Here is a 24,496-nt window from a genome sequence, read left to right on the forward strand (position 1 = left end):
AGCCTAATTGTTTGATTAAATACAATAAATGCAGATAGACATGTGCTTGAAACTACCCTGTGGCCTAACTGTAAACATCCGCAGTTGTTTGGGCTTTGCACTGCAGTTGTTAGTGCAACAGGATTATTAGAATGTATTTGCGTGTTAAAGAGGTGGGTTAGAGTCCCAGTCTAAGGGAAATATCTTGAAATTTCCTCAAGAGCAGGGCTTTGTTTTCTTGCTGAAACAAGCCTTTCAGCTGCTTTTGTAGGAGGCTGGAGCCCATTGGGGTGGATGTTCCATCCATTATTCATTATTTTAGCAGAGCTCTGTTAGGGTGGGACAGGGAAATAATTCTTTACTGTCCAAGAAAAAAAACAAGTGAACTAATAAGAATTGCCTTGACTAAAACAAACTAAAGGAGATCTAAAAAACGTAACGTGGAACAAACATCTTACGGCAACAGATGGAAACCAATTAAAAAAACAGTAAATAATTTTTCACTTGGTGATTTCTGCCAATGGACATACACCAAAGGCAGTTTTCTCAAGCAATCTTCTCTTTTTTATTCAGAAGCAAGAAGACATTCTGAAGAAGAAAAATTTCACTCTTTCAAATGGCCAGATATGTCGTGTTACATTTGATACCCGATGCTCTAAATTGGAGCTGTATCTCCTAGTTCTCTTCCTTCAATGGATCTCAGTTCTGTCTTTTCCTGAGCAAGTGTATATCCAAGGCAAAAGCACTTTGCATTTCAGAGTTTGATTATCTTAACACATGGTTTTTAAAGACTTATGCATTTAATTCTGTGTAGAAAAATACCATAAAATCTCTGACACTCACAGGTTATGGACACTGAAGGGAATTAATGTAAAAGGAGTGAATTGTCACCAGAGATTTGAAATAAAAGCAGGTAGGCTGGAGGAGGTGAGACCATGTCTTAAACAACAAGTTTTCCATGAGGACTAGTAATAAAATAGGAATAGCACACACTGAAGAATAATTTCTCCTAAGGCATTTTTAATATGTTTATCCATTTTCCTTACTTATCATGCCAATACGGAATGTATAACTCTAAGTTAATTGCTGGGTTAAGTGTGGACCAACCAGGTACAGATATGTGCAAGTTAGGTAAGTCAATTTACCACCTGCTTTGAATCAAAACTTCTGTATGGTTTCATTTCGGATGTATGAGGAGAATTTTGATCTATATTTTGACTGTTCTATTTTTTAACTGGTGCTGTTTCTGTGAATTTTTCATAATTCCATGTGAGAGTTTTTCAGCTGAATGGTTTTTGCAGCAGCTCCCAGCCATGTGCTGAAAATTTGCACATCTATTTCTCTGGTTAAAGGTTTTGTTTTTTCAGGAGGGTAACACATTACAATGTGTACACATTGTGACTTTTTTCTTCTGGTGTAAAAAAAGACAAACAAAACAACAACAACAACCAAGGACCACTTAGAAAATTGTTTGTCTTATTTCCATTATTTCTCCAATGCAAAGCTGTGGGAAGAAGAAAGATAAACTGATGCTGTGATTATTCCTTCCCACCAAGATTAGGGGAAGCAAGAATAATTTACTTTGATGCATTGTATTCTTTCTTGCTTTGTAAGGTTCTGTAGAGGTTAACAATGTAATGGCTTAAAAGACCCTTTATGATGTAAATCTGGATATTTGAGTCCTAACCGAACTGGGTGAGACTTTGTGTACTCTCCATACAATAGGACAGATTTTTAAAGACTTGAAGTGTTGTTTTTTTCCCAAACTCAGAGTCTTTTCATACAAGCACAGACAAATAACCACACAGCTGCCTAGCCTACACTAGCAAATGGAATATATATTATCTATTTTTAAGAGGTGAGAAGAAGAGTACATCTTCAGAAGCAGCCTCTGCAAATTCAGATAAATGTGAATTGCATGTAAAAAGTATAAGAAAAGGCACTGGAACTTTCTTTCTGATTGTTGCATGCAATGGTCAGCTGTCAATCTACAAAAAAGTAGCAATTTTTATACTATGTGTTCAAATGTAAGATCCAAATGCCAAAGCATTATAATGTAGCTTTAGAGGAGCAGCTTAAAATATTCATTTTTGACTTCCTTGGAATTGCACATGAATGCTGGAGACCGTTATTTTACCCTGCCTCCTCAGGCCTTATTTTGTTTGATCATTTCTGGGGGAAAAAAAAAAAAAAAAATAAGAGAAAGATTCCATGAAATTTCATGTTCACGGTTGTTGCATATAAATTGATTAAGTTTGTAGGCGAACTGAAGTTGCAATTAGCTACAGTAAAATGGAGAAAAAAGACAAGTAAAACCCAGCCATACCTTCTCTTGGATGGGAATCTTGTAAAAACAATTCATGGCAGAAATGTGGGATTGCATGAGCTGCAAAGTAACCTGTCAACACTCTGAGATGGGGGGAAAGGGGTCAGTACAGTGAGGGAGAGGCGGTGGTGTCCCCAGGTGTGGATGACTTCTCTCTGTGCATCCTCTTGAGGTAAAGACATCGGCATGGATTAGCTTGTTCTGAAGTGATAACAGGTGAGATAAAAGGACTGAGCAGAAGGATTTGACAGTGCCTGTCTGAGGGGACAGGAGTGGAAGCGTATCTGGTAATGCAATAACTGGGATACCTGGGAAACTGTTAGTCGGTGCTGAGCTGTGGGTGAAGTGCAGCTGTTTCTGTGGTGCTGTGGTAGAGTAGCACTAGATCGTAGTTCCCATGGTACTGTGTTTGTATGTCTGGTTGTAGTGAGTTTGCGTCTGTTCTGTGATGTCCGTACCTTGTGCAGTGGCTGTCGTATTCGAGGTGTCTTCCGTTCCTTGCGGAGCGCATTCCTTAAGGAGAACAAAGGGAACAAAGAATGGAATATAACAGATTATCAACTGTTGTGTCCATTTCGTAGCAGTGTTGCCTTACAAAACAAAACCACAGTTGTGCCACAGACTACACCCTGCTGATTGTGTGGTAGGGGACTGATTTCCAGATATGAACATCCAGACATCCATCAGTGCGGTATCAGATACCTGAACTGCATACACACATACTACATGATGCATTTATGAGTATTATTCATTCACAATCCTAATAGATTGTTTAGCAGCAATCTATTAAGCACTTAAGCAGCCTTACCTCCCATGATTTGAGCAGTGGAGATATCCTAATGCTTCTGGTAGAAATGACCAGAATATATAATGAGATTATATATTACTATAGACTATGAAGAGTTCTCAGGTTACATTGAAAAGGAAAAGGTGTGCAGCTCTGCATTCATGCACTAGCTGCTTTTAAACTTGAATTTACTTTAGGACTTACAAAATCTTTTTGCCTTAAAGAGGCAAAGCAGTAATTTTGACTCAGTGAGCGTGTAATACTGCATCTGCCTTTATGATATATTTAATTTCTTTTCAGTAATTCCAACAGTTAGCACATAATTCTAGCACCCAAATTTCCTGAAATTTGGCTTTGCATGGGCTACATATTTATAAAAAAATGGCATGGGTTAATAATTTTGAATTCATAAAGGGAAAGAACAGGTTTTTTAAAAATTAACATTAATGAACTGATACCTTGGTTTTTGTTTGCCATACTCCTAAAGAAGCCTGATCATAATATAATAAAATAATAGAAATATATAAAAAATATTAAAAATAAAAATATATAAATACATAAAATTAATAAAATATAAAAATATAAAAATAATCATAATAGAATAAAATAATGCAGAAATTCCTGGTGAAACTAATTTTTCCTTTATTGCATGAGAGAATTAAATTAATGATTTACAAATGATTGTGAAAAACTGACAAATCCCATCACAAGCAATTCCTTTCAAACTACTTGCGAGACCAGATTTTGGCCTTATGCCCTACAAAATGTCTGCAGACACATTACAGAGACAGGTGAAATTGATAAGGCAGATAATGTTCTCTTAGTCACTTTATGTGTAGCTTTCAAAGGGATGAAGTGTCCTTTCCTCAGGTACAAAACAGACATGCACAAGTCAATAAATGACTGAAGTAAAGAAGGGACTGCTAGGGCCCACAAAGTCTATGTAGGTCCACTTTTGGTTTTCAGCAGAGCGTGGTCCTGCAGGTAGTTTTTGGGATACTTCCATTTGCCTTATCTCATCTTTCCCTAGGGTAGAGTTGAGAAGTGTCTGTTCCAGGGAGAAACATGTTTTGAATAACCAAAATGTTCCAACAAGGGCTGTCGGGCCTGAACAGCAGCAGCTGCTGGCTTTGCTCTGGGAAGTGGCAGGAGTGCCTGGGGAGGAGGTGGCTGCCGGGGCTGATGCCGGCGGGGAAATGACAACACAGCCCGTGAGAGCGGTCCCACAGCCCTAGTTATGTCCTTGCAGCTGCTGAGGCTGGAGCACGCAGGACATGGGCCAGCTGAGAATTGGGGATTACGCTTGGAAGCCCAGAGCAATCCCATCTTTAAGTACATTTTTGCTGTGGGAAGCAAGAGTTTAGGGCTGTAGTGTTTTCTGTGGTCGCACACGTGAAGAGGATGGCATCCAGCCAAGCGTCACTTTTGTCCAGATAAATCAGTTTTAGCACCACCGTGAGAGACGCAAAGTGAAGGGCACAGAAAGTTCTGATCAGAAATATAAGCGCCACAAGATTAATTCCTGTAGTATAAATAATGAGATCTGACTCTCCCTTCTTGGGTCTTTATTTTTGAGTTAAGTAACTTTCAGGAGTAAAGTTGATGGGATGCCAGACTTAATGAGAACATAAAATTGAAGGTATTTAGATTAAAACAGTATTAGACCTGAAAGGAGGGATACTTAATTATTTTTGTTCAGCTCTCAGGCCCACACAGCTTATCACTGTGACATTCTTGTAGTCATTATTTTGAGTAGAAATCACAAAAAAAAGTTGACTTGTGCAAAAAACTGTCTTGTATCTGAGGAATGGGACCTTATGTATACTTAGTTGGTTTAATAAATGCTATCCCATTAACTGCCCTATCAAAACTTTTGCAAATAAATAATTAGGTTCAATATGCATGTATTAGATTCATCTTGTGCAGAGATGTTACAATTTTACAGTTTTGATTATGATTAAGAAATACACCTCCAAATATGTCATCTTGCAAAGAGGAGTCTCAGCTATTCAAGTGCAAACCCAGAGCAGAGGCCTGAAGGGAATATCTAATATGTAATATCAGCATCCCATCTTTAGTTTCCAGTAGAGGCTACACAGGAAATTCCCACACAGATTTAGGACATTGTTGTTTATTTGCACACTGTGCTTTGGTTTTAATTATTGATAACTGTGAGTTGTGCAGATGTCTGTCCCGTGGCTCTCTCCTTTTTCCTTTTTTTTACACCTCGGAGACACATTTTCTGCTAAACCTATCCCTTTGTCCTGCTGATCAGCTCAGGGATTCCCCTGTTTTACCTGTACAGAATGTATCGATACAGGAGCTTCAGGCTCAGCTTGAGCAGGAGACAAGACTTCACCGAGAGGAGCAAGAAAAGTTTACAGAAAGGATCATCCAGGTAAATACAAAATCCACCTGCTGGTATGCAGCATGATGTGTGATGTGAGCCTTGTTTGTCAGGACTGTGGGAACTTGTGTCCCTGTGTCTATGCCTGTTTGACCTCATGTGAGTTAATGAAGAATCTGGAATCAGGGGAAATCTAAATGCAAGCCTATTGTGCCACTGTGAATCTGGCTTCTCTGCTTGGTGGAGAGAAAGTCTGTCCTCCCCTCTGCAGGGAAAATCATCGTAGAGACATGAAATACTGCATGGAGAATTCTGTCACCCTTCAGCTCCCTGGGAATGGGTGCATTTGATCCCTGGGAGCTCAGCTGGCTCCACACCATATTCTGACTCCTCCTAGCTGAAAGAAAATCCAGCACCTCTCTGAAGTCAGGGGAGTTGTTCTGCACACATAGCCGAGAAGCAAATCAGGACATTCATTCTTGTATTTCTCAATACTCCATGCTTCCAATCTATGTATTAATAGCTGGGGAATAAAACAGCCTCTTTTGAAGGCTGGAACAGATTAGTCAATCATTTTGTGATCTCTAGCTCCTAGAGTGAAAAACTCTGTCGCTAATTTCTGCAGGCTGTTTGGCTCCTAACTGAAGTTTTCTTTTTAAATTTACTTCATAGACTAAATTCAGCAGAATTGTTGCATACTCTTAAGAATTTTTCCTTGTTTCAACTAATCTCTTTATGCCCAAGTGGTATCTCTCTGTTTTTTCATGACTAGCTTTAATTTTCAGTTGACTTCCACTGGAGGTTTCCACTGGAGCTTTTGAAGGCAACCAGTAAATTGATTTTCTTCTTAGTTGCCTCGGCTGTGAAAGCTTTTTGGAAGCTATGCCTGCCTCTTAAAGTTCTTTTCTTTTGTAATTGCTATCCATTGAAACATCATAATACTCTATGAATCTACCTCCACTAAGGTCTTCTGCAAGAATTCATGACCACAGGGATTTGAAATATAACAGCTTGTCAAAACCAAGAAAAATGCACCAAAATCAAAGCTAGCTGTTCATGTTGATAGCCAGTAGAAATAGAAGAATAAAAGCATCTTCTGGATTCTTCTTCCTTTTTTTTTTTCCGGATTATGCCCATCCTGTTGATAATGTTCCTTTTTTATCACCTTCCATGATTTCTGGTGAAAATTACTCAGATTTTTTTCTGCATTTAACCATAACTTCATTTGGTGGAAAAATCATCATCAGCATCAAATATACTTCTTTCTTCCTGTAAAAATTAAATTTAAAATCAGCCCTTTTTTTACTATTTCATTTTTAGGAATGTTTAATGATATGAAATTGATGTGTGCTAGCAGTGTACAATCTCCATGACTGTTATTAGGAGTTGTGTGTAGGATTTTGGGGCCATTATGGCTATTTTTTTCCAGAGCATTTTTGAGCTTCATTTTAAATACATTTAAGCTAGCTGCTACTGTAAATAATTTCAATTTAATTGGTAACTTTTTAAAGCATAGTAACATAGATGCTAAAAACTTGCATTATGCTGGAGCACATCATTTAGATGGCAGGCGAGTCCTTAGGAAACTATCTTGTATGGACTGGTAACCTGTTTCAGAAGCATCTGAATGTTGTCTTGAAAATCAAACATATATATTTTTAGTAGTATTTATCTCTAGGGAGTCCTAGTCCCTGCAATATTCTTTATACTTACATGAACATTGTTGCAGGGCGTGTCCCAATGGTTTGGATTGCTGCGTCCATAAGTGTACTGTGGCTTTCACAGATTTCATCTATGGAGCTGGTCAGGAAAAGGAGAGGCTTTTGTTCTGCAGAATGGAAAACAGAAACTAGCACCTATAAACAGTGACTCTGTACTCATTTTCCATCTGTATTTTCTTCATCTATGAAGAAGCCACAGCTTGGTTGAAGTGGAAACTCTTTCTCCTCTATGCACAATATGAGATATTGTACAACTAACTTGTACGAGTTCTGTTGGGTGCAGGTCATGCCACGGTTTGATTTTTATATGTTGAGGGAGAGGTCACATTTAAAGAGTGATGTTTCAGGTGGCCTTGCATAGAAAGAGGCATAATATGTGTCCTCGAAAGAATTAACTTTTCTTGGTGATTTTAGTACTAAGGCTGAGACATGTTGAATGCTGAGTTGCAATCTGTTCCTGTCTCTTCAGTTCCTGCTTGTGTCCCAGATATAGTCAGGCCAGAATGAGAGACTGTTTACTGTGGTATCATTCAGATGCCTTCAAGCATGAACTGCAAGAAGTGAGGGACCAGTAGTTGTATCTGAGGTACTAGAGGTGTTTTCTTCAGAAGTGTTGCCCTTCTAGAGTCAGAGGGAGACATAGAAACTGCGGACAGATTGAATCTGTGCTTGTAAAGGGAAGTTGCATAGCAAATATTACAGGTTGTCTGAAGGGCAGCTGTTGTCCCACCTTGTACAAATGGCTGCAGATGCATTTAGTAGGTGTGATATGTTCAGCTGTGTGGGCTGGTGGCTGTGCTGGGAACCTACTGCAGAGATACAATCGAGAGGGGGAGGAAAATATGAGAGGTGTAAAATGTTTAACCAGCTTCAGAGCCCTTGTGCATCTTTGAAGTAAATATCCACTTCCACAGCAGGTTACTTTCATATGGTTATCTAAGCAAAGCTTATCATCTGCTATCCTCTAATTTCCTCAGCAGTAATAACTGCTGAGGAACTTATTGAACCAAACTCAATAGCTACTCACTACTCATGAAAATTAGAGATTTCAGTTTGTCTCACGCAATGAAGTACAAGTCCTGGAGACTGCCCCAGGACACCACCCTGTTGACATGTTGCCTGTTATTCCATTAAAGCTGGAGGAGGAGCATATGCAGACCCTGCGGAGAAAAGACTTGGAAGTGCAGAGCTTGACTTTGCAGAACAAACTGGAGGAGAAGACCTGGAGTCAGGAGAAAAATCTGCTACAGCAGGAACTCAGGCATTTCAAGCAGGATACCTTTCTCCTGTATGTCAAACTGAAGTGGCTGCTGAAACACTGGCGGCAAGGCAAGCGGATGGAGGAGGAAGGGGAGGACACATTAGAGGTAACTGTCCCACCTTAATAACCCAGATGAATACTGGGATGTCCCTTCTTTAAGTGTAGACTTGAAATATGATGTGGTGCCAGCAGCTTTCAAATTGCACTTGTGTTGAAAGGGAATTCAAATTAAACATGACAGCTTAACTTGGCTTGTGCTGAAGTATATTCTGCACGATATGTTACAGATCACCCATCTTTAAATCAAAACCCTTGACTAGTACAAACAGCTGGTCCTGAAAAACTCTCTCATAGTAAATGAAAAACTAATTAGTACTAAAAGATATGACTCCTGAGTAATTTTTTGGAAGAGAAAAAACACATTAGCTAGGTGAGGGAGTAAAATCTGTTTAGATGGATTGAGTGCCGTTGTTTTTCTCATCCTGCGCACAGTGTTCCTTACAAAGCCTTCAGCAATACAGATGGAGGGAAGCTCTGTTTCTATGTTGGCAGGAGAATTACACAGCTTCATGTGGGAATTTACAGTGAATCATCCTTATTTGTTCCCCTTCTCCATACACACGTCTGTCACCGTCAGCAGCAGTACACCAGTCGTCATCATGGTGCTCTTCTAAGTACAGGCTTCATCAAGATCAGGAATTTCAGAAGTGTACAGCAACCTGGAATCCCCAAGCTGACGCATCTCAGCAGGGGTCTGGTTGCCAGCCAACGTGCACTGTGAAGGAAGGGCTGGGTTGCACACCCAGAATTACCATTTGCTCCTTAGCTAAAAAAAAACAAATAGTGTTTTCCCATTCTGACATTTTATACTAAATTCTTGAGAACAATAGATTTGTTTTGCAGGTTCGTACAATTCTGAAGCCTTTCGGTAAGAAACAAAGTAATTTTTCTCAGTATTTCTGATCCTGTTGCACCTAGTGTTTTTCAAGATTTGCTGCATTTGGTAGTACGAGTAACCTTTCAGGTCTGGTTGGAGTATGCTTAAGTTGAATACTCCAATGTTTTGTATTCTTAGATAAAGGGTGGACGGATATCTTTAGATTCATCTGCTGTGGTAATATGAGTCAGAAACAAGAGATGAGTATCTATTTATAAATCATTTGCTTCTACTTTACTTCAGCAGTGTTAATTTGCTTCTGTGTAAATTAGCTCATCTTCTAATACCAAAAAGCTTTCATTTCTTGACTGTTTGGATTTTTTGACTGGTTAATTTATTACCAGCCCAGCTGTAGTCATTATTGGAGTCATGTTTTGCTCACACTTTGCAGAAAATAAAGTGATAGATTTGGATACTTCCTAATCTCCATTACTTCATCATAAAATGCACCAGTGTCTTGTGTAGTTTTTGACTAATGTGTGATGGATTATGTCCATTATGTGACATTATACCCATCTCAGCTGCATAAATCCCGTGTTGCAGGCCTGCATAGTGTTGTGTTCACATATGCAGTATGTGATGTATCGCCCAAAGATCAGTTCTGAAGCCCAAGTTGAAGTCAATATATGCCACCACAGAGATGTAGTCCCTTCCCTTAGTCCTTCAGTAGGTTTCTGGCCCCAGAGGTAAATGGCAAAAGCATGTCCTGTGTTCCCTCTTGAATTCTAGATCGAGCACCCTGAGGCCCTCCCAGACTTCGGCATTCAGTCTGAGCAGAAGGCAAATCATGCAGAGCGAGAGGAGGAGGAAGAGGATGTTGTGTTTGCACTGACAGATTTCTCCCAGCGTCCCACCGCAGAGAGCACGGATCATGGACCACAGCTGCAGACTGCAGAATTACTGCAGCAGCAGAAGCAGGTACGATACCATTTATATATCTTGCCCTGGGAATGGAAACTGTAGATTTTTTGAGAGAGTTCTGTGCTGCTGTGTTAAATCACCTAGAATCGTATTGTGCAAATACTTCAAGCTACACAAAAATTACAGCGGATTTCATCCACTATATTTATATTTAAATTTAATCACGAGCCACGTGTTTACTGTTCTTCTGTTGACAGATGCTATCAGTGAAAAATCCTATTTCCTCTTGTGGCTGTTTGCCCAGAAACATCTATAAGTATGTGATGGTTTGCAGAATTTACATGCTCCTCTTTTCTGAGCACATCTATTGTACTCTACTGTCAAGCTTCTAGCAAGAACATGTGATTTTATTTCCTTAAAATAATTAGAAGAAACTAGCACATGTATTTAACATTTCCCTTAGAGATGATGGGAAAACAGTGTAAAAGTTCCTTCCTGTCATTGAGCTTGTTTTTGAAAGCCTGAAATCAAATTATGTGAAGTTTTCCCTGGCATCTCCTGTACCCTTAACTTTTCCCTGGCATCATCTGTGTGTCAGAGCACTGCCATATATCCTAGCCTTTTTATTTGTACGTTTAGTATACCAACTATCCCAACAACACAAATAGAAAATATTCAAGGAAGACAGATTTCTTATATTTATAAAATGAAAACCATTCATGTGAGACCATCCTGTTACATGGATCTATTTGCAATCATAAATAGAATGGAGCAAGAATTCTACAGGAAAAACAAATTCAGGGGGGAAAAATGTCTTCGGTCTTTATGCCTGATGTCTCTTCTCTATCCAGGCTTTTGGCTTGGGAGCCTGTTCCACAGTGACAGCTCTCAGGCAAATATGTACTCCCTGTGATCACAATACTTTGCTGGAGTCACAGCAGGCCCTGGGGGTTGTGTCTCTTTGCATCTGAGTTCTTCACCTTGAACTCCCCAGACTTTCATGATTATGGACAACCTGTTTGCTAACTGCCTACATGTTGCAGCAGGCAACAGGAAGTCTCTATCCTATAAAAAGGATTTTCTCTAGTTATTAATTTCTGCAAACTCTGCTATCAAATTAGTATCAATTTGATCAGTTTGGCGTTTGGAAATGTTCTACCTTGCTGGTCACACAGACCCATCACTGTCTTCCTCTCAGCAAGGTAAAAGGCTGTAGAAGGCCATGCTAGAGATGCTCTTGAACATATCGTTTGACTGCATTCCATCTGTAGACTGATTTAATCTGGAATTATTAATATAAATACATACCAAAATGCTGTTTCTGTACAAACTCCATCATGTACTGACTTTCCATATAGAGCTCTTAAAATAACCAAGAACATTCAAATAAATTATGTATTTGTTGAAATAATCATTGCTTAGGCATTAATCTCAATTAAGGTGGCAGAAATGGGCAATAAATTGATTATAATTCATTTTTATATACATCACATACATTAGCAGTTCCAGCTAATCCTGCTTAAATAATTGATCTGTAGGAACTGACCACATCTCAGTACTCCCCATGTTAATAAATTTGCATGATATCCAAATGAACTTGTCAAGATAAAATAGATTCCTTGCTTCCCAACCAGGAAAAAGTGTAATTTTGACACTGCAAGTATGAATGAGTTTGGTAAATATTTCTCATTTTAAGCACTATTATTTGGTTTACTTGCACACTCTAGAGCATCTTCTCACAAACACTGCTGTGCTGAGAAACACGCTGAGTCTTGAGGGGGTTTTTTCAGGTTCCTTACACTCACAACTGGAAACAAACATTGTTTATACAGGGAATTTGGAATGAGTGGTGCAGCTGGAAGTCTCCAAGTTTTGCACGTGCCCAGGAGAACCCAAAGTTGCCGGATCTGCCTGACAAGCTCCAAGATGTAATGCATCAACACTTACTTCACGTCAGGAATGAAACTTTTAGTTAGTCTAGGAGTGGCTGAGATAACTAGGTCAGAAAAAAGAAAAGGCTTACGGTAACCTGAGGTTACCCATTTTTATTTTTAACATTCAATGTTAATATTTAATGGCTTGTATTTTCAGACTGCACTCTTGCTGCTGACTTTTTTTACCCTGCCTGGAAAGTGGAATTGTTTTGAGAAAAAATATAAATCCAGAGGCCTTAATTTCAACATGCAGCTTTTAATTTTATATTGCTATATTGAGATACTCAGCTGGCCGGAAAGTACACCAGTCTGGCTTGTCTATGGTTTTATTTGGACAGTGTGTGAAGGCAAGGCAGAGCAGAAAGGGGAGGAAAAAAAGGCAAGCTGGAAAGAAGCAGAGTAGTAAGGAGTCTGAGAGAGGTCAGTTGATCTCTCCCTTGTTGGGATTGTCCCTTGGTTGGTAGCTTGGGGACACAGCAGAAAGTGTCAGGCAAGGTTAAGAGCCAGGCTGGACGTTTGATCGTGTTTAGGAGATAATCAAGCAAGTTGGACTGGTGGCACAGCAGAGGAGCACTTGCTATAACTCAGTGTTTCTATGTGTGTGGTAAGAGATCAGGGAGAACAGCCTGGAAAAGAAGAGCTTTGTTTCTGTTGAGTATAGGGATGTGATGCCTGTTAGACGGCGTAAGATAAGGGAATAAGGAGAAAAGTGTTTACGCATCTGTAGTCTAGTGGAAGAAACTTTAAAAACCAATACAGTAGTGTTGTTGCTGGGAGGAGTATCAAAAAATCCCCAATTAGATCTCTTTTCTCTCATAAGAGAAAAGCCCAAAGGAATAGTCATTAAGCCCTGACTATACTAAGATGAGTTGCACCAGCTTTTCTTTTGCCTAGATCTGTGATTAAACAGAAAAAATACATGGTTCTTTTTTGCTGTTTAGGCTCCTGACCTTGTGGTTTTAACTGACTCCTCTACTAAACTGCTTGTAATACCAGGCAGTGGCTAAAGTCTTCAGTGAAATCTCAAGTGAAATTCTCAGAGAAAAATGAATTGTGAATGAAAGCAGAACCAAACTGCAAACAAGTGCTCTTGTCCAAAACTTTTCTAGAGTTGGATGCTCTTGTTTCTGTGGTTGACTCAACTTAATAAATGCTCCAGTGTCCTGGAATTTAATTGGAGTTTGCTGCATAAAGGTTTTGTTTGTTGTTGGTTGTTTTTTCTATAAATCCAGAGCTGTGGATACAAGTCGTTAAACTTTTACAAATCCTTTGTAATTATCTTGTCTTTGATCAGTTGTAAATCAGTGAGATTCACATAAGCTTTAAATTTTAGAAACAGGTAAGGTGCTAAAGAGCCATCTCCTTGCATGGAAGACTGTCCAGAGAATCACAGCTGTGCAAAATTTCTGCTGTGCAACATACCTGAAAGGAAGGGGAAGGCTATAACCATACTTGTGTATTTACAGGACTTAGTCTTATGAATAAGTTGTTTGGCAGTTTTGCCAAAAAAATCTTAAACATGGCTATATGTAATCAATGTATTTCAGAGCACATTCTCTCAAAACTACTTCCTCTGTTCTCTAAAACCACTCCAGTTTGGCAAAACAGAAAAAAGTAATTTCACAGACTGCTCCAACTTCTGAAAATAGATACAAAGTCATGCAGAAGAGATTTCTCCCCAGGAGTACAAAGTATGTAACCAAAATTGGATTTATATTGGCAAGGTAATTAAAATCCCAGCAAGCCAGGGAGCACCTGGGGTACTTTGCTCGTAACAGTGGCATTGATCTAATGCCTCTAGAAATAAGAAATGCCCTCATCCCCGTAGGCTACAAACCTGCAATGAGGCTTGTCTCCTTTCTGTACCAGTCCATATCTTCTTTCTTTGCAAACCAAATTTCACAGCACTCTGAAATTATCAAATGTATGCACAGGAATGAGAGATCCAACCTGCTTTAGTGCCATTTGATTTTATTTTTCTTCTGCCTCATTTCTCTTGTGGAGCCTTTTGACTGCTTTGCCAGAGAAAGGGTTGTACAGCACGCCCGCAAACACAGAATGTGACATTTGGAGTCAGGGTTTTCAAAGACGATGAGACCAGATTTTGATGCCTTCAATACCCAGCAGCTTCTGTTGTGACATTAAGGGCAAAACTTCAAAGGAGTTCTTATTCTGATTATTACACAAGGGGCTTGAAATGTTTGGAGAATTTAGCCTTAATTAGGTACTAGAATGAAAATGCATGGTGGAAACATAAAATCTCATTGCATATTGAATAGTAGGTGATCTTATATGCACGATGGAGACTGCTGCTGGATAGCAGGAAACTGCTAATTGGCATTAAATGTTAATGGAATTAATTCTGCTTCTGTGGGTACATTTCTTGTAAAACCCCATCTTGTACACCATCACTTTTCATTAGCCCAAACACATAGGTCAGTCAATGAGCACCTGCAGTCATTTCCCTACATCTAGCATATTTTTGCTGATGCATCAAGTGGCTTGGAAAAAGTAGACCGCATTTTTTTGTTTTTTTAAAGGAAAGAGGCACCTTGGCATGTATGATAAGTGATTACAAAAATGGGTGAGGTGGGTTCAGTGATGCCAAAAATCTGATGAGCATATGAAGACAGCTTGGTTGTCTACATAAAATTTTTTAAGTACTGCCATTGAAAAAAAAGCACATGACGATTATTTAGATTTTTGTGTACATCTGTTTACTTGATTTGTCTTCAAAGAAGCCCTCATGTAGTTTCTTCATGAAATACCAAGTAACAGGGAATGTCGTAAGCCTTCACTTGGTAAAACAATTGAAAAATAAACTCAATTAGACTATCATGCAAGGATGGAGACATCTAAATTGAGTTAGGCCTTCCCAATCAAGTTAACACATTCCTGAGAAACAGGTAATTAAGTTATGAATTTTTTGAGTAAAAAAATTTACTTTCCCATTTTTCTGCCCCTTGCTGTGCCTGCTAGTCAAGCATAATTTTCATTAAAGTATTTTCTAGTCAGGATAACTTGTCAGATACAATCTCTGGTTACTCTCTGGTGTTTGAGAGGTTCATTGGGAATATTTGATTTAAATTTTGGATAAATAAATAATATATTTCTGTCTTCTGATTCAATGACTGTGAAAAAATATAGTGGGAAACCTTTTCTTTTACTCATCCAGAAGGAATATTTAGAAAACGTTTTTTGATATTTAACATAAAAATGGCAGGTTTTGCAAGTGCCCAGAGAATGTGCAGAAGGTAAATGCCAAAACTAAGGAAAAAGAAATAAGATTTGAGTTAGAATATATGATGTCACCTCTGGGCTAGACTTTTAATTTAGCTCTGCTCTTGGCTTTTGGCTACAAGAGCTCTGACAACATTTTCAGTATGGCCATGACACTCTCAACACGACATGAATGGGGGTTTGCTCTTTGGTCCCCTCAAAGGCCTCCCTGGCCTTCATGCCTTTGGTACCAAGAAGGCTGCTGCTGCGAAACTAAACTGGGTGCAGCTGCCTGGCGTGGAGCAGGAATATGAGGTACGGACTAATGAAACACCTTAGCAGAGACACTCAGCTCAAAGCCTCGCTGCATTTCCCAAAATAATTTTACCTGATAATACAAAAGCATTGAAAAGTTATCCCCTTTCTTTTTATGTAGTTTACAAATATTTGGGATTTGGTACTGAGTAATGACTGTATGTGTGAGGCAGACGTGTAGCTACCCAACAAACCTCAGGCGTGATACTCTTCTAAATTTGGGTTTACAGGATTAAAAAAAAAAAAAATTATTAATGATTAATGATGTCCTCAGTCCAGAAAGATGCTTAGTGCTTTTTTCAGTGTGAATTAAGTATCCTTGGCTTTCAGGAAGCATAAGCACTAGAAGCATAGAATCATTTACGTTGTAAAAGGCCTTTGAGATCATCGAGTCCAGCCATAAACCTAACACTGCCAATTCCACCACTAAACCACATCCCAAAGTGTCACAGCCACACATCTTTTAAACACCTCCAGGGATGGTGACTCAACCACTTCCTGAGCAGCCTGTAGACAGAGAAGACATTGCTATTAGTTTTCTCATGCAAAAATTAGCCAGGCACTTTCTCTCCCACTCAGTGGACACGCAGTCATTTTTCATCCTAAAATGATGAAACAGGGGGTTAAAGCCAGCACCCAGTGACAGCATTTTTTCTACTTGGTTGTGTCAGGCAAGTGAAAACCGGAAGCTCCTGAACGCTCTGAAGGGTTTGCTGGATGACTTCCGCTTGGAGCTGCGGGACGAGGAGCGGGAGCGCCAGGGGCTCCAGCAGCAGTATGCCCTGCACAAGGCAGCCTGGGAGGTGGAAGTGACTGAACTGAAGTGTCGCCTCGAACAGGTAACGTGCCCTAAGTCCAACACCTGTAAAGAACAGCTGAGGTGCTTAATGACACAGGAAATTTATGACAAACTGAAAGGGGACTTTATTAATGCGTTTTATCCTGGTGTCTGAAAGCCCTCACCTGAAGCCTGATCGAATCTTTGCCACTTGAGTTACCTCTTGGATTTCCAGTTGTCCCAGTACAAGGGCCCATGCAGTGGGCACTGTGTGATGTAGGTGAGAACAAAGGAACTGAACCCCTTGCTGTATTTTCTGAGCAGAACTGGGTGGTAATGTATCAGCTGTGGTAATGAGACTGGTGGGTGTCTGTATTTATTGGAGAGAAAAATGTCTTGAGGTTGGCATGCTCACAATTAGTTCATCACTGTGCCTCGGTATGTAACAACTGCAGTATTTGATTTATAGGAGAGAATAGAGTGATTCAACAACACTGAAGTGATAGATCAATATATTAATACTAAATCATCCATTCAAAGCTACTGATTAGTGATGAATGGCACTCCAACAAAGAGAGAGCCATGGGATACTGTTAAAGATATTTATATAAAACCTGGTGCCAGGTGTTATAGTGTCATGTATGTCCACTCACAGATAATGTACTGTTTCTGAAGCAGCATGAAAAAAAAATCAGTAAAAAACCCACAAGAATTTATTTCTAGATCTGATGGCATAAAAGCTCTTATTTTACATTGAAGAGAGGAGGAGTGGGAGAATTAGTACATTCGGATCTTGAGGAAAATTGTAAAGCTTCTCTTCAGAAGGAAAATATAATAAAAATATTCACTGGTGGGAGGGTGGTACATTTAGAAGGATTTACTACATTTTAGAGGCTTGCTGACACACAGAGCTGAGATGTGAGCACTGCTTTTCCTGCCCAGGTACTCTGGGCTGCTTTCCCGGGATGAAGGAGGCAGCTTTCATTTTTAGCAGTCTTCTCCCAAAAGATTCAAATTCTTAGTTCTGCTGCTTCACAGCACACAAGCATTTCTGAACAATGTATCACTTGAAAAAGGAAACAAAATCAGTTCCTGTTTTGGCTCCTTCTGAAATGTGTTGTTGACAGATTTACCTTAAGCTCGCAATGACAACAAAGAGCAAAACTTAGAGAAAAGTCTGACCACAGAACTGCCAAGCTTTCCTGCTTTGCCTTTGCATGGGCAATAAAATTCCAGGCTGCCACTTTGGCTGGTATTTGGCCCCAGGACGGTGCTGCCGCTCCTGATCAGGGGTTTTCACCCTTCCTTCTGGGGCTTTGACCAGGCTCTTCACTACCTCTGCTGCTCTGCTGGAAATAATATATAACGTTTGAAAATTACTGGGCAATGGGTGTTACTCTGTACGTTTTTTCAGGCAAATGAAAAGAATGAACCTGGCCAATATTTAAGACATGAAACTCTCTTCCTTAGCCAATTCTCCCACAATATTTCTATTACAGTAAAAACAGGTCCTGAATGCAGTAGGAAAAAAGACAGCACAGCTTTAACCAAATACTATCCAAGTCTGTCAGGTTCACGTGTGTAGAAGGATCTCTCATGATGCTATTTTGTTGTGTTGTTGGGTGGTGATGAACTTACCTCCCACCACAGATTTCATATGGAGCTGGCAACATCTTGGCAGGCCCACAGAGGATCAAGGTCTTTCCAGTCTCCACTGTTATCCTCACTGCTGCTGTTTTCCACCTTTTTTGTGAAGCAGTAGGTCAATTGACAAAAGCGTTTTCCTCGAGACAGTCAACTCCTAATTAATAGTCACTGGCGATGGTTTTGCATTTTGATGTTTCAACTATCTCTGTACAGGAAAGAAAAAAAAAAGGAAAGAAAACTCTTTTGATATAAAACTACTGTGTATCAGAGGTGACAGTGTACTGTCATTTCTGCTTTGGAGTTTTAGCACTGCAAAGCTCATTAAAAATAGAATTTTGTCTGTCAGAACTGCATATACATCTTATTTGGCAGAAGGATCCACGGGGATTGTTTTTAAAATAGGAAATAATGAAAATTCTCCCAAATATGTAAATGTGATAATGCTGAGGCAATAAAGAGTCACGGTAATTTTCAGGCTCCATCTCAGCAAGTGAAAAATCACAGTATTCAGGAACCTGTAAACTGAGAAAATTTTGGAAGAAATGGGGAGTTAGTGTTAGGGGCCAAACCCTATGAATGCTTTGAGAATTTGCATTAAGGACACGGGACTCATTAAGGATATGGGGGTCCCTCACTAGGACTCTGACCAATAGTCCAGCTTCAGAATGTCTGGGGTGAATATAATATAATATAATATAATATAATATAATATAATATAATATAATTAATATAATATAATATAATGTAATATAATATGGTGCACAGGTGTGAGAAAGATTATGTCATGTCAGCTTTGTTAAAATAGGATGCTGCTCTTTCAGAATTTTTGGTTTTTTGGTTGGTTGTTTAGTCATTTGAAAGAAAACAACCGGACTCTGAAAATTAGTGGTAGAAGACGCTAGTGTTTTACAACTTCCCTGTCACTGTAAGTGGCTGTAACAGGATGTTCTCTGCAGCTCAGTACAATTTAAGTAACTCAAGCAATAATCTCTCAGTCAATGGTTTGGGGAGGTTGTTCCAGAGACTAGTAAGCATCATTCCTGAATCCAGTCTGAAATTTTTTTGTTCAGAAAATTTGAGCTTATTTTCCACATAGGGCAAGGTGAAGGTATTGTCCTTCTCTCTTGCTAGAAGAATATGCTTCCCAGCAGACCTGCTGCCTCTCATTTTTGAGGACAGTGTTAGCTCCAGAGGTGGAAATGAGTTTTCACTGCTTTTCACTCCATTTCACCTGCAGAGCTAGGGGATAGAGATGTATCCCATTCTGAGTCACACACACACCTACTGAGCTGTCAACAGAAGGTCAGATTCCAAGGATAAATTCTTCACTTGCTTGAACTTACACAAAACAATTGAGCACTTTTTCCTGCTTACAACAGTCCAGCACTGGCCCAGCTTGACCAGAGAGGTTGTGCAATCTCGGCACTTGGAGGTTTTTCGGGATCCATCTGAACAAAGTCCCGTACAACCCATTCTGACCTCAGAGCATACCATGCTGGAAGCAGAAGGTTCAACTAGAAACTTCCTGACATCCCATGGAACCTATGTTTTCCTTTGAATTTATTGTTACCTTGAGCCAGTTCTTCTGACCTGTTTAAGCCTACCCCGGTCATGAAATTGAAGAAAGGGGGGAACGTGGCATCCGATAACTGCCCGTGAAATCAGTTCAGACTCCAGAACCTCAGAGATGGGGGGAATGATCTTGGTGCATCTGCTGCTGCTGCTAACACCTTCTCTTGCTGTAAGGCAGGAAAGTCGTACAGTAACACCACTGCTGAGGGCTGTTGTGGGAGAAGTCTCTTCAGAAGATGAATTCACCCTCCCCAGGTTTCAGGTGCACTGAGTGAGACCACAAAAGCAGAGCAGTAGCTGAGGACATTGTCCTGGAAATTGTCTCAGAGATAATGATGAGGTTGGAGTTTATCTCCATGTTTCCTTCATTACTGGTAACTATATTCCCATCAGAAAGATCATAACTGTTGCCTTAAGAACATGAACTGGTAGAGCTTGAGAAGTAATTCCCTGTAGTTTTCACTGTCTTGATTTTAAGACTTTTTCCACACTGAACATATTTGATCATTTATTGAGATCCTAAGATATCAGAACTGTTATTATTCTGCCATCACCTTTGTGAAGTTAGGTTTTTACTTCATTGTCAGACACAGGTTTTTATTGCAGAAAGTTTAACATCCTAGTAACATTTGACTTTATTGCCAGCTGGAAGGGAAAAGTGAGAACACCTCCGGAGAAACAGGTCTTGGCTTGGATGCAAAGGGAGCTTTTAAAAGGGAAAGAGAGGAGCACAAGAAGCTTCTGGCTGACAGTCACAGTGTGGTGATGGACCTCCGCTGGCAAATCCAGCACAGTGAGAAGAACTGGAACCGGGAAAAGGTGGAGCTCTTGGACAGGCTTGACAGAGACCGGCGAGAATGGGACCGCCAAAAGAAGGAGCTGCTCAGGCGGATAGAGCAGGTAAGGAGCCGTCAGATAAGGAGGAGTCATCTTGGGTGAGCAGTGCCTGTCTGAAAGAATGAGGCCATTGTATTATTACTACACTCAGGCCAAGCTCAAGGGACAACATTAAGAAGCAGCACAGGAATGATTTTGCTTCATTGGCTACATCAATGTTTCTCATGTTACGGAACAGCTTATATACACAAGGGAGTAAAAGGAAAATGCTCATAGTCCCTATAAAAGACCACTTATGTGAAATCAGCTCTAGGTTAGAGGTCATTTCCCCATTTCAATTACCCTGGACGAGCATGGTCACATTCTGTTTGAAAGCTTTAGTGTATCTGTGTTCTAAAACACTCAAGCCACAGAGTTATTCAAGGTTTGGTTGGCAAAAGAGACTGTTCATCTATGAATTAGCCACCAAAGATGCAGATGATGCAACTATTCGGTCTCAACTGAATTCTTTTTCTCTGGCAAAGGAACAGAATGGTTAACATGAAGGGCTCTGACTGATAACAAACACAGTTACCAGTACCAAATATTCAGAAGAATATTGGTCACATGAATTTTGTGCAAACCTCTGTTACCTTTTGCAAATTTGGGAAATGCATACCTATGCCCTTGTTTTCAAGGCTATCTGTATTTTCATCTGCTTAGTATTAGAGACAAATAATACCTAATGAATTTATTATCAGGCTGGAAGCTGTACAAAAAAAGATTTATGAGAGAGTGTTAAAACACTGTTTTTTACTGAAGATTGTTCAACTCTGAGTAATGCATTCCAGGAAAAGCAAGAGAAACAACTGAAATTGTGGGTCCTCAACTAACTGAATGCTTTCTGTCCTTAGGACATCAGAAATGGAACCACACCAGACTTGTGCATGCTCTTTAGAGAGCAATAGACTTGAGCAAAGCACCGAGTGGCCTCATTTAAATCACTGAAAGCCCGGTGTAACTTCATGACCAGTTTTTGAAAAGGATGCATTGTCTGTGTCTCATGTTCCCATGTCAGGGCTGCAACAAGAAGTTAGAGAAGACACCAGGCTGGAAATATTATGAGTACAAGACTAAACCTTGGTTTGAGCTGCGGCTGTTACACCCACAGAGGTGCTCATGTGGGTATTTCTAAAACCAATGCTAAAAGTGTAGGTCTGAGTGGGCAGTGCCAAACATGAAGGTTTTATAGACCAAGAAAGGTTATTTTTGAGCTTCTAAATTTCATAATATCAACAAACTATATTCTGGATTTTTTTTAATCTCCTATATGTCTGAGGGGGTTTGTGTTTATTTCATGCAGCTTTTTGAGCTAGCCCTTATTATGCAACCCAGTAGATGTTCATCTCCTAAGATAAAACCATCAGAGCCCGTGAGCCTTATAACAAAGCTCATCATGCAAAGTTCCTGGTTTGCAGGGTTCAGTGGCAGAAGGTGCTTAGTTAGCTCTCCATGGCTTGACTGGGCTGGTTTCTAACTCCTGGGTTGTAGTGGCCAAACTACCTCCTATGGATTCTTCATGCACAAGGGGAATTAAATAACCCTCAGAAAACTTTCCAAGATACTAAGGACAAGACAGAAACTTTTCTTTGAAGAGTCACTGGTACCTCTTTGGATGTTTGTTTCCTGTCCTTATAAATTGTGGGGTTTTAGGTATATCCTCAATAACTTGAGGAACTTCTCTGGGAATGGGCCACATTGAAGGAAGCCATGGAGAAATCCCTGTTAATGTTACTTAGCTTTTAATTCTCTTAAAACCTGATATAACCTCTCAGTGTTATCTTGGGAGAGCCTACAAAATATCTCTCAGCTAGAACTGATTCCTTTTGTTGTTTCTGAAATCTCTGGGCTTTAACTATATATTTACTGTGCCAACAGAGTTGTAGACAGAATTGGCAATGAATAAGGAAAAGAAAAATATTATATCAAGTTAATTTCAGAGGAGTAGATGACCAGAAATAGCATTTGAAATCTTGGCCATCTGCCTGCAAAACTTCATAACTCCATCTTTGCTTGTAATCAAACATTTCGCTGTGTGACAAGAAGCTTCCAAATATTTGCAAGTTTTTAGTTGAATATCCTCTCAGATTGCAGTCATGCCCTGCTTTATATGGAAACAATTAGTGTATCTCTGAAGTCCTGCTCCCTGGGGTTTTGGTGTGTGTATTCCATGTATGGCAATACACAGAGGATGAGGAGACTACAGCACTGTGTGTGTTTGAAGCAAAGTCTAAGAGATAGCAGAAGTGTGTGTGCCAAATTTCATTCTAGTGCTTTATGCCAGTCTGCTTTCAGACAGCTCCTGAATAATACATGTATGATAAGGGGGAAGTCACACCAATGTATAAAATATATAAAATACTTTACTCTGGATGGTGATGGGAGTACTGCTCTCATAGAAAAAACATGATGACCTACTTTTTTCAGAGCTCACAGTTGCTGTTTTTTCTTTTTAAGTACTCTGTCACTTCATTTTCCCTTAGAGAATTCCCCTCCTCTGTACTCCTAAAGCTAATTGTGCACAGAGAACACTGACAAATATTTAAATCCACAATATCACCGGTATGAAAAGTTGTGTATTTAAAGGTATAAAGACATGGGGATTCAAAAAAGTTAGTCATTCTTGAAAGGTTAGGGCAGTATTTGTCACTTTAATTCTCCTGTCAGCTCTCTGAGGTTCAGACGGAAAGGCAGTATCAGTACTGTTCTCTCATAAAGGTTTCCAGAACCTTGTCCTTATAGGATCCCTAAAACTCTGAAGGGCTTGCAATTGGAGCTATCTATAAAGAAAGCATGTAATCACTATTTCTCCTTCCTTTGAGTCTTGCCCATACTCTCAGGAACAGCCTCCAGGATCTCCTTATAGATACCTTCCAGCCCCTGCCTTTATAGGACACCTCATTTCAATAAAACTGTTTCGGGTTTTGCATACCATGAGCAAAACACTGGAGATGCATTTCCCATTTTGTAGACCTGAATCAAGAAAAAAATCTCACTGTTTTCAGCTCAAGTGTAAATTTAATCATTTGGGAGCTAAAATGGTTTGGTCTAAATTAAGCAATACAATGTCTGTTTATATTTCCAAACACAAGCAGCAAAATTAATATGTTTTGTAATTTCTCAGTTTCCAGGGCGCTAGTGAATGACTTGCATTTTCAGTTTATTGTCACTAATCTTAAAATGCTGCTCTCGCAAAACATCAGAGTCCTTAGCAGATTCCTGCGGTCATTTATCATGTTTGAATTATCACTTACTTATCCTATTGTATTTACAGTTAAAAAAGAAGTTGATCACATAATCTAATTTTAATACTGGCAGTTTCACTAATGGTTCATTCTCTCTTCACTAGTTTTTGAAAAGTGTAGAGTTAATGTCTTTGATGCCCCTTTTAGAAATACACATTTCCTTTGAACATGATCTGCATGGCGAATTCATCCCTTTCACAATGCTGTTCTGTACAAGTACTCAACTTTCCAGACATGCATTCAGGCTAGGCTGTTTATAAAACAAAGCTTTTTTTTTTTTTTTGTTAAGCATAATTTTCCACCTCTGGAAACAAGTGATATACGTAAAAGCGCAATATTTGTGTCGCTGACCAGAAGAAAAATGTGTTTGTTTTGAGGAGGAAGCAATTTGCTCACCCTTCCATCAGATTCTAATTTTAAATAACAGTCTGTGTTGATTTGTTTCTTTAAAAAACAGATAACAGACAAATGCCTTATTTTGTATATACATATATACTCAGTGTGGATATATGTACACATATACATGTAAATAATCAAAACTGTACATCTACACATTTGGTCACTCAAAATCCCACGGGTAATAGCATCAAAGTTCTAGGGAAGTCTCCCTTTGTGAGACAACCAGTAGAGCAAGGCCAGTGTCCCTTGGAGGTGCACCCCTGGGGCAGGGCTGTAATCCCCAGGGCATGGG

At 39.5% G+C, this 24,496-nt stretch overlaps 1 protein-coding gene across 12 annotated transcripts in view; it reads left to right on the top strand.

The window, feature by feature from the left end:
• The window catches only part of MTCL1 (microtubule crosslinking factor 1), a 127,712-nt gene that overhangs the window by 89,500 nt on the left and 13,716 nt on the right, over positions 1-24,496 (top strand). For 8 of the 12 annotated variants that reach the window (XM_058423597.1, XM_040057863.2, XM_058423625.1 and 5 more), the window contains 5 exons: positions 5,398-5,490; positions 8,297-8,527; positions 10,088-10,276; positions 16,359-16,526; positions 20,330-20,584. In XM_058423597.1, the coding sequence (XP_058279580.1) occupies positions 5,398-5,490; positions 8,297-8,527; positions 10,088-10,276; positions 16,359-16,526; positions 20,330-20,584 (936 nt within the window). The remainder of the gene's footprint in view (positions 1-5,397; positions 5,491-8,296; positions 8,528-10,087; positions 10,277-16,358; positions 16,527-20,329; positions 20,585-24,496) is intronic. The other 4 variants (XM_040057892.2, XM_040057920.2, XM_040057930.2 and 1 more) reach the window with 1 other exon arrangement.

Source organism: Hirundo rustica, chromosome 1, assembly GCF_015227805.2.
Source record: "Hirundo rustica isolate bHirRus1 chromosome 1, bHirRus1.pri.v3, whole genome shotgun sequence".
In the NCBI taxonomy this organism is placed as follows: Eukaryota; Metazoa; Chordata; class Aves; order Passeriformes; family Hirundinidae; genus Hirundo; species Hirundo rustica.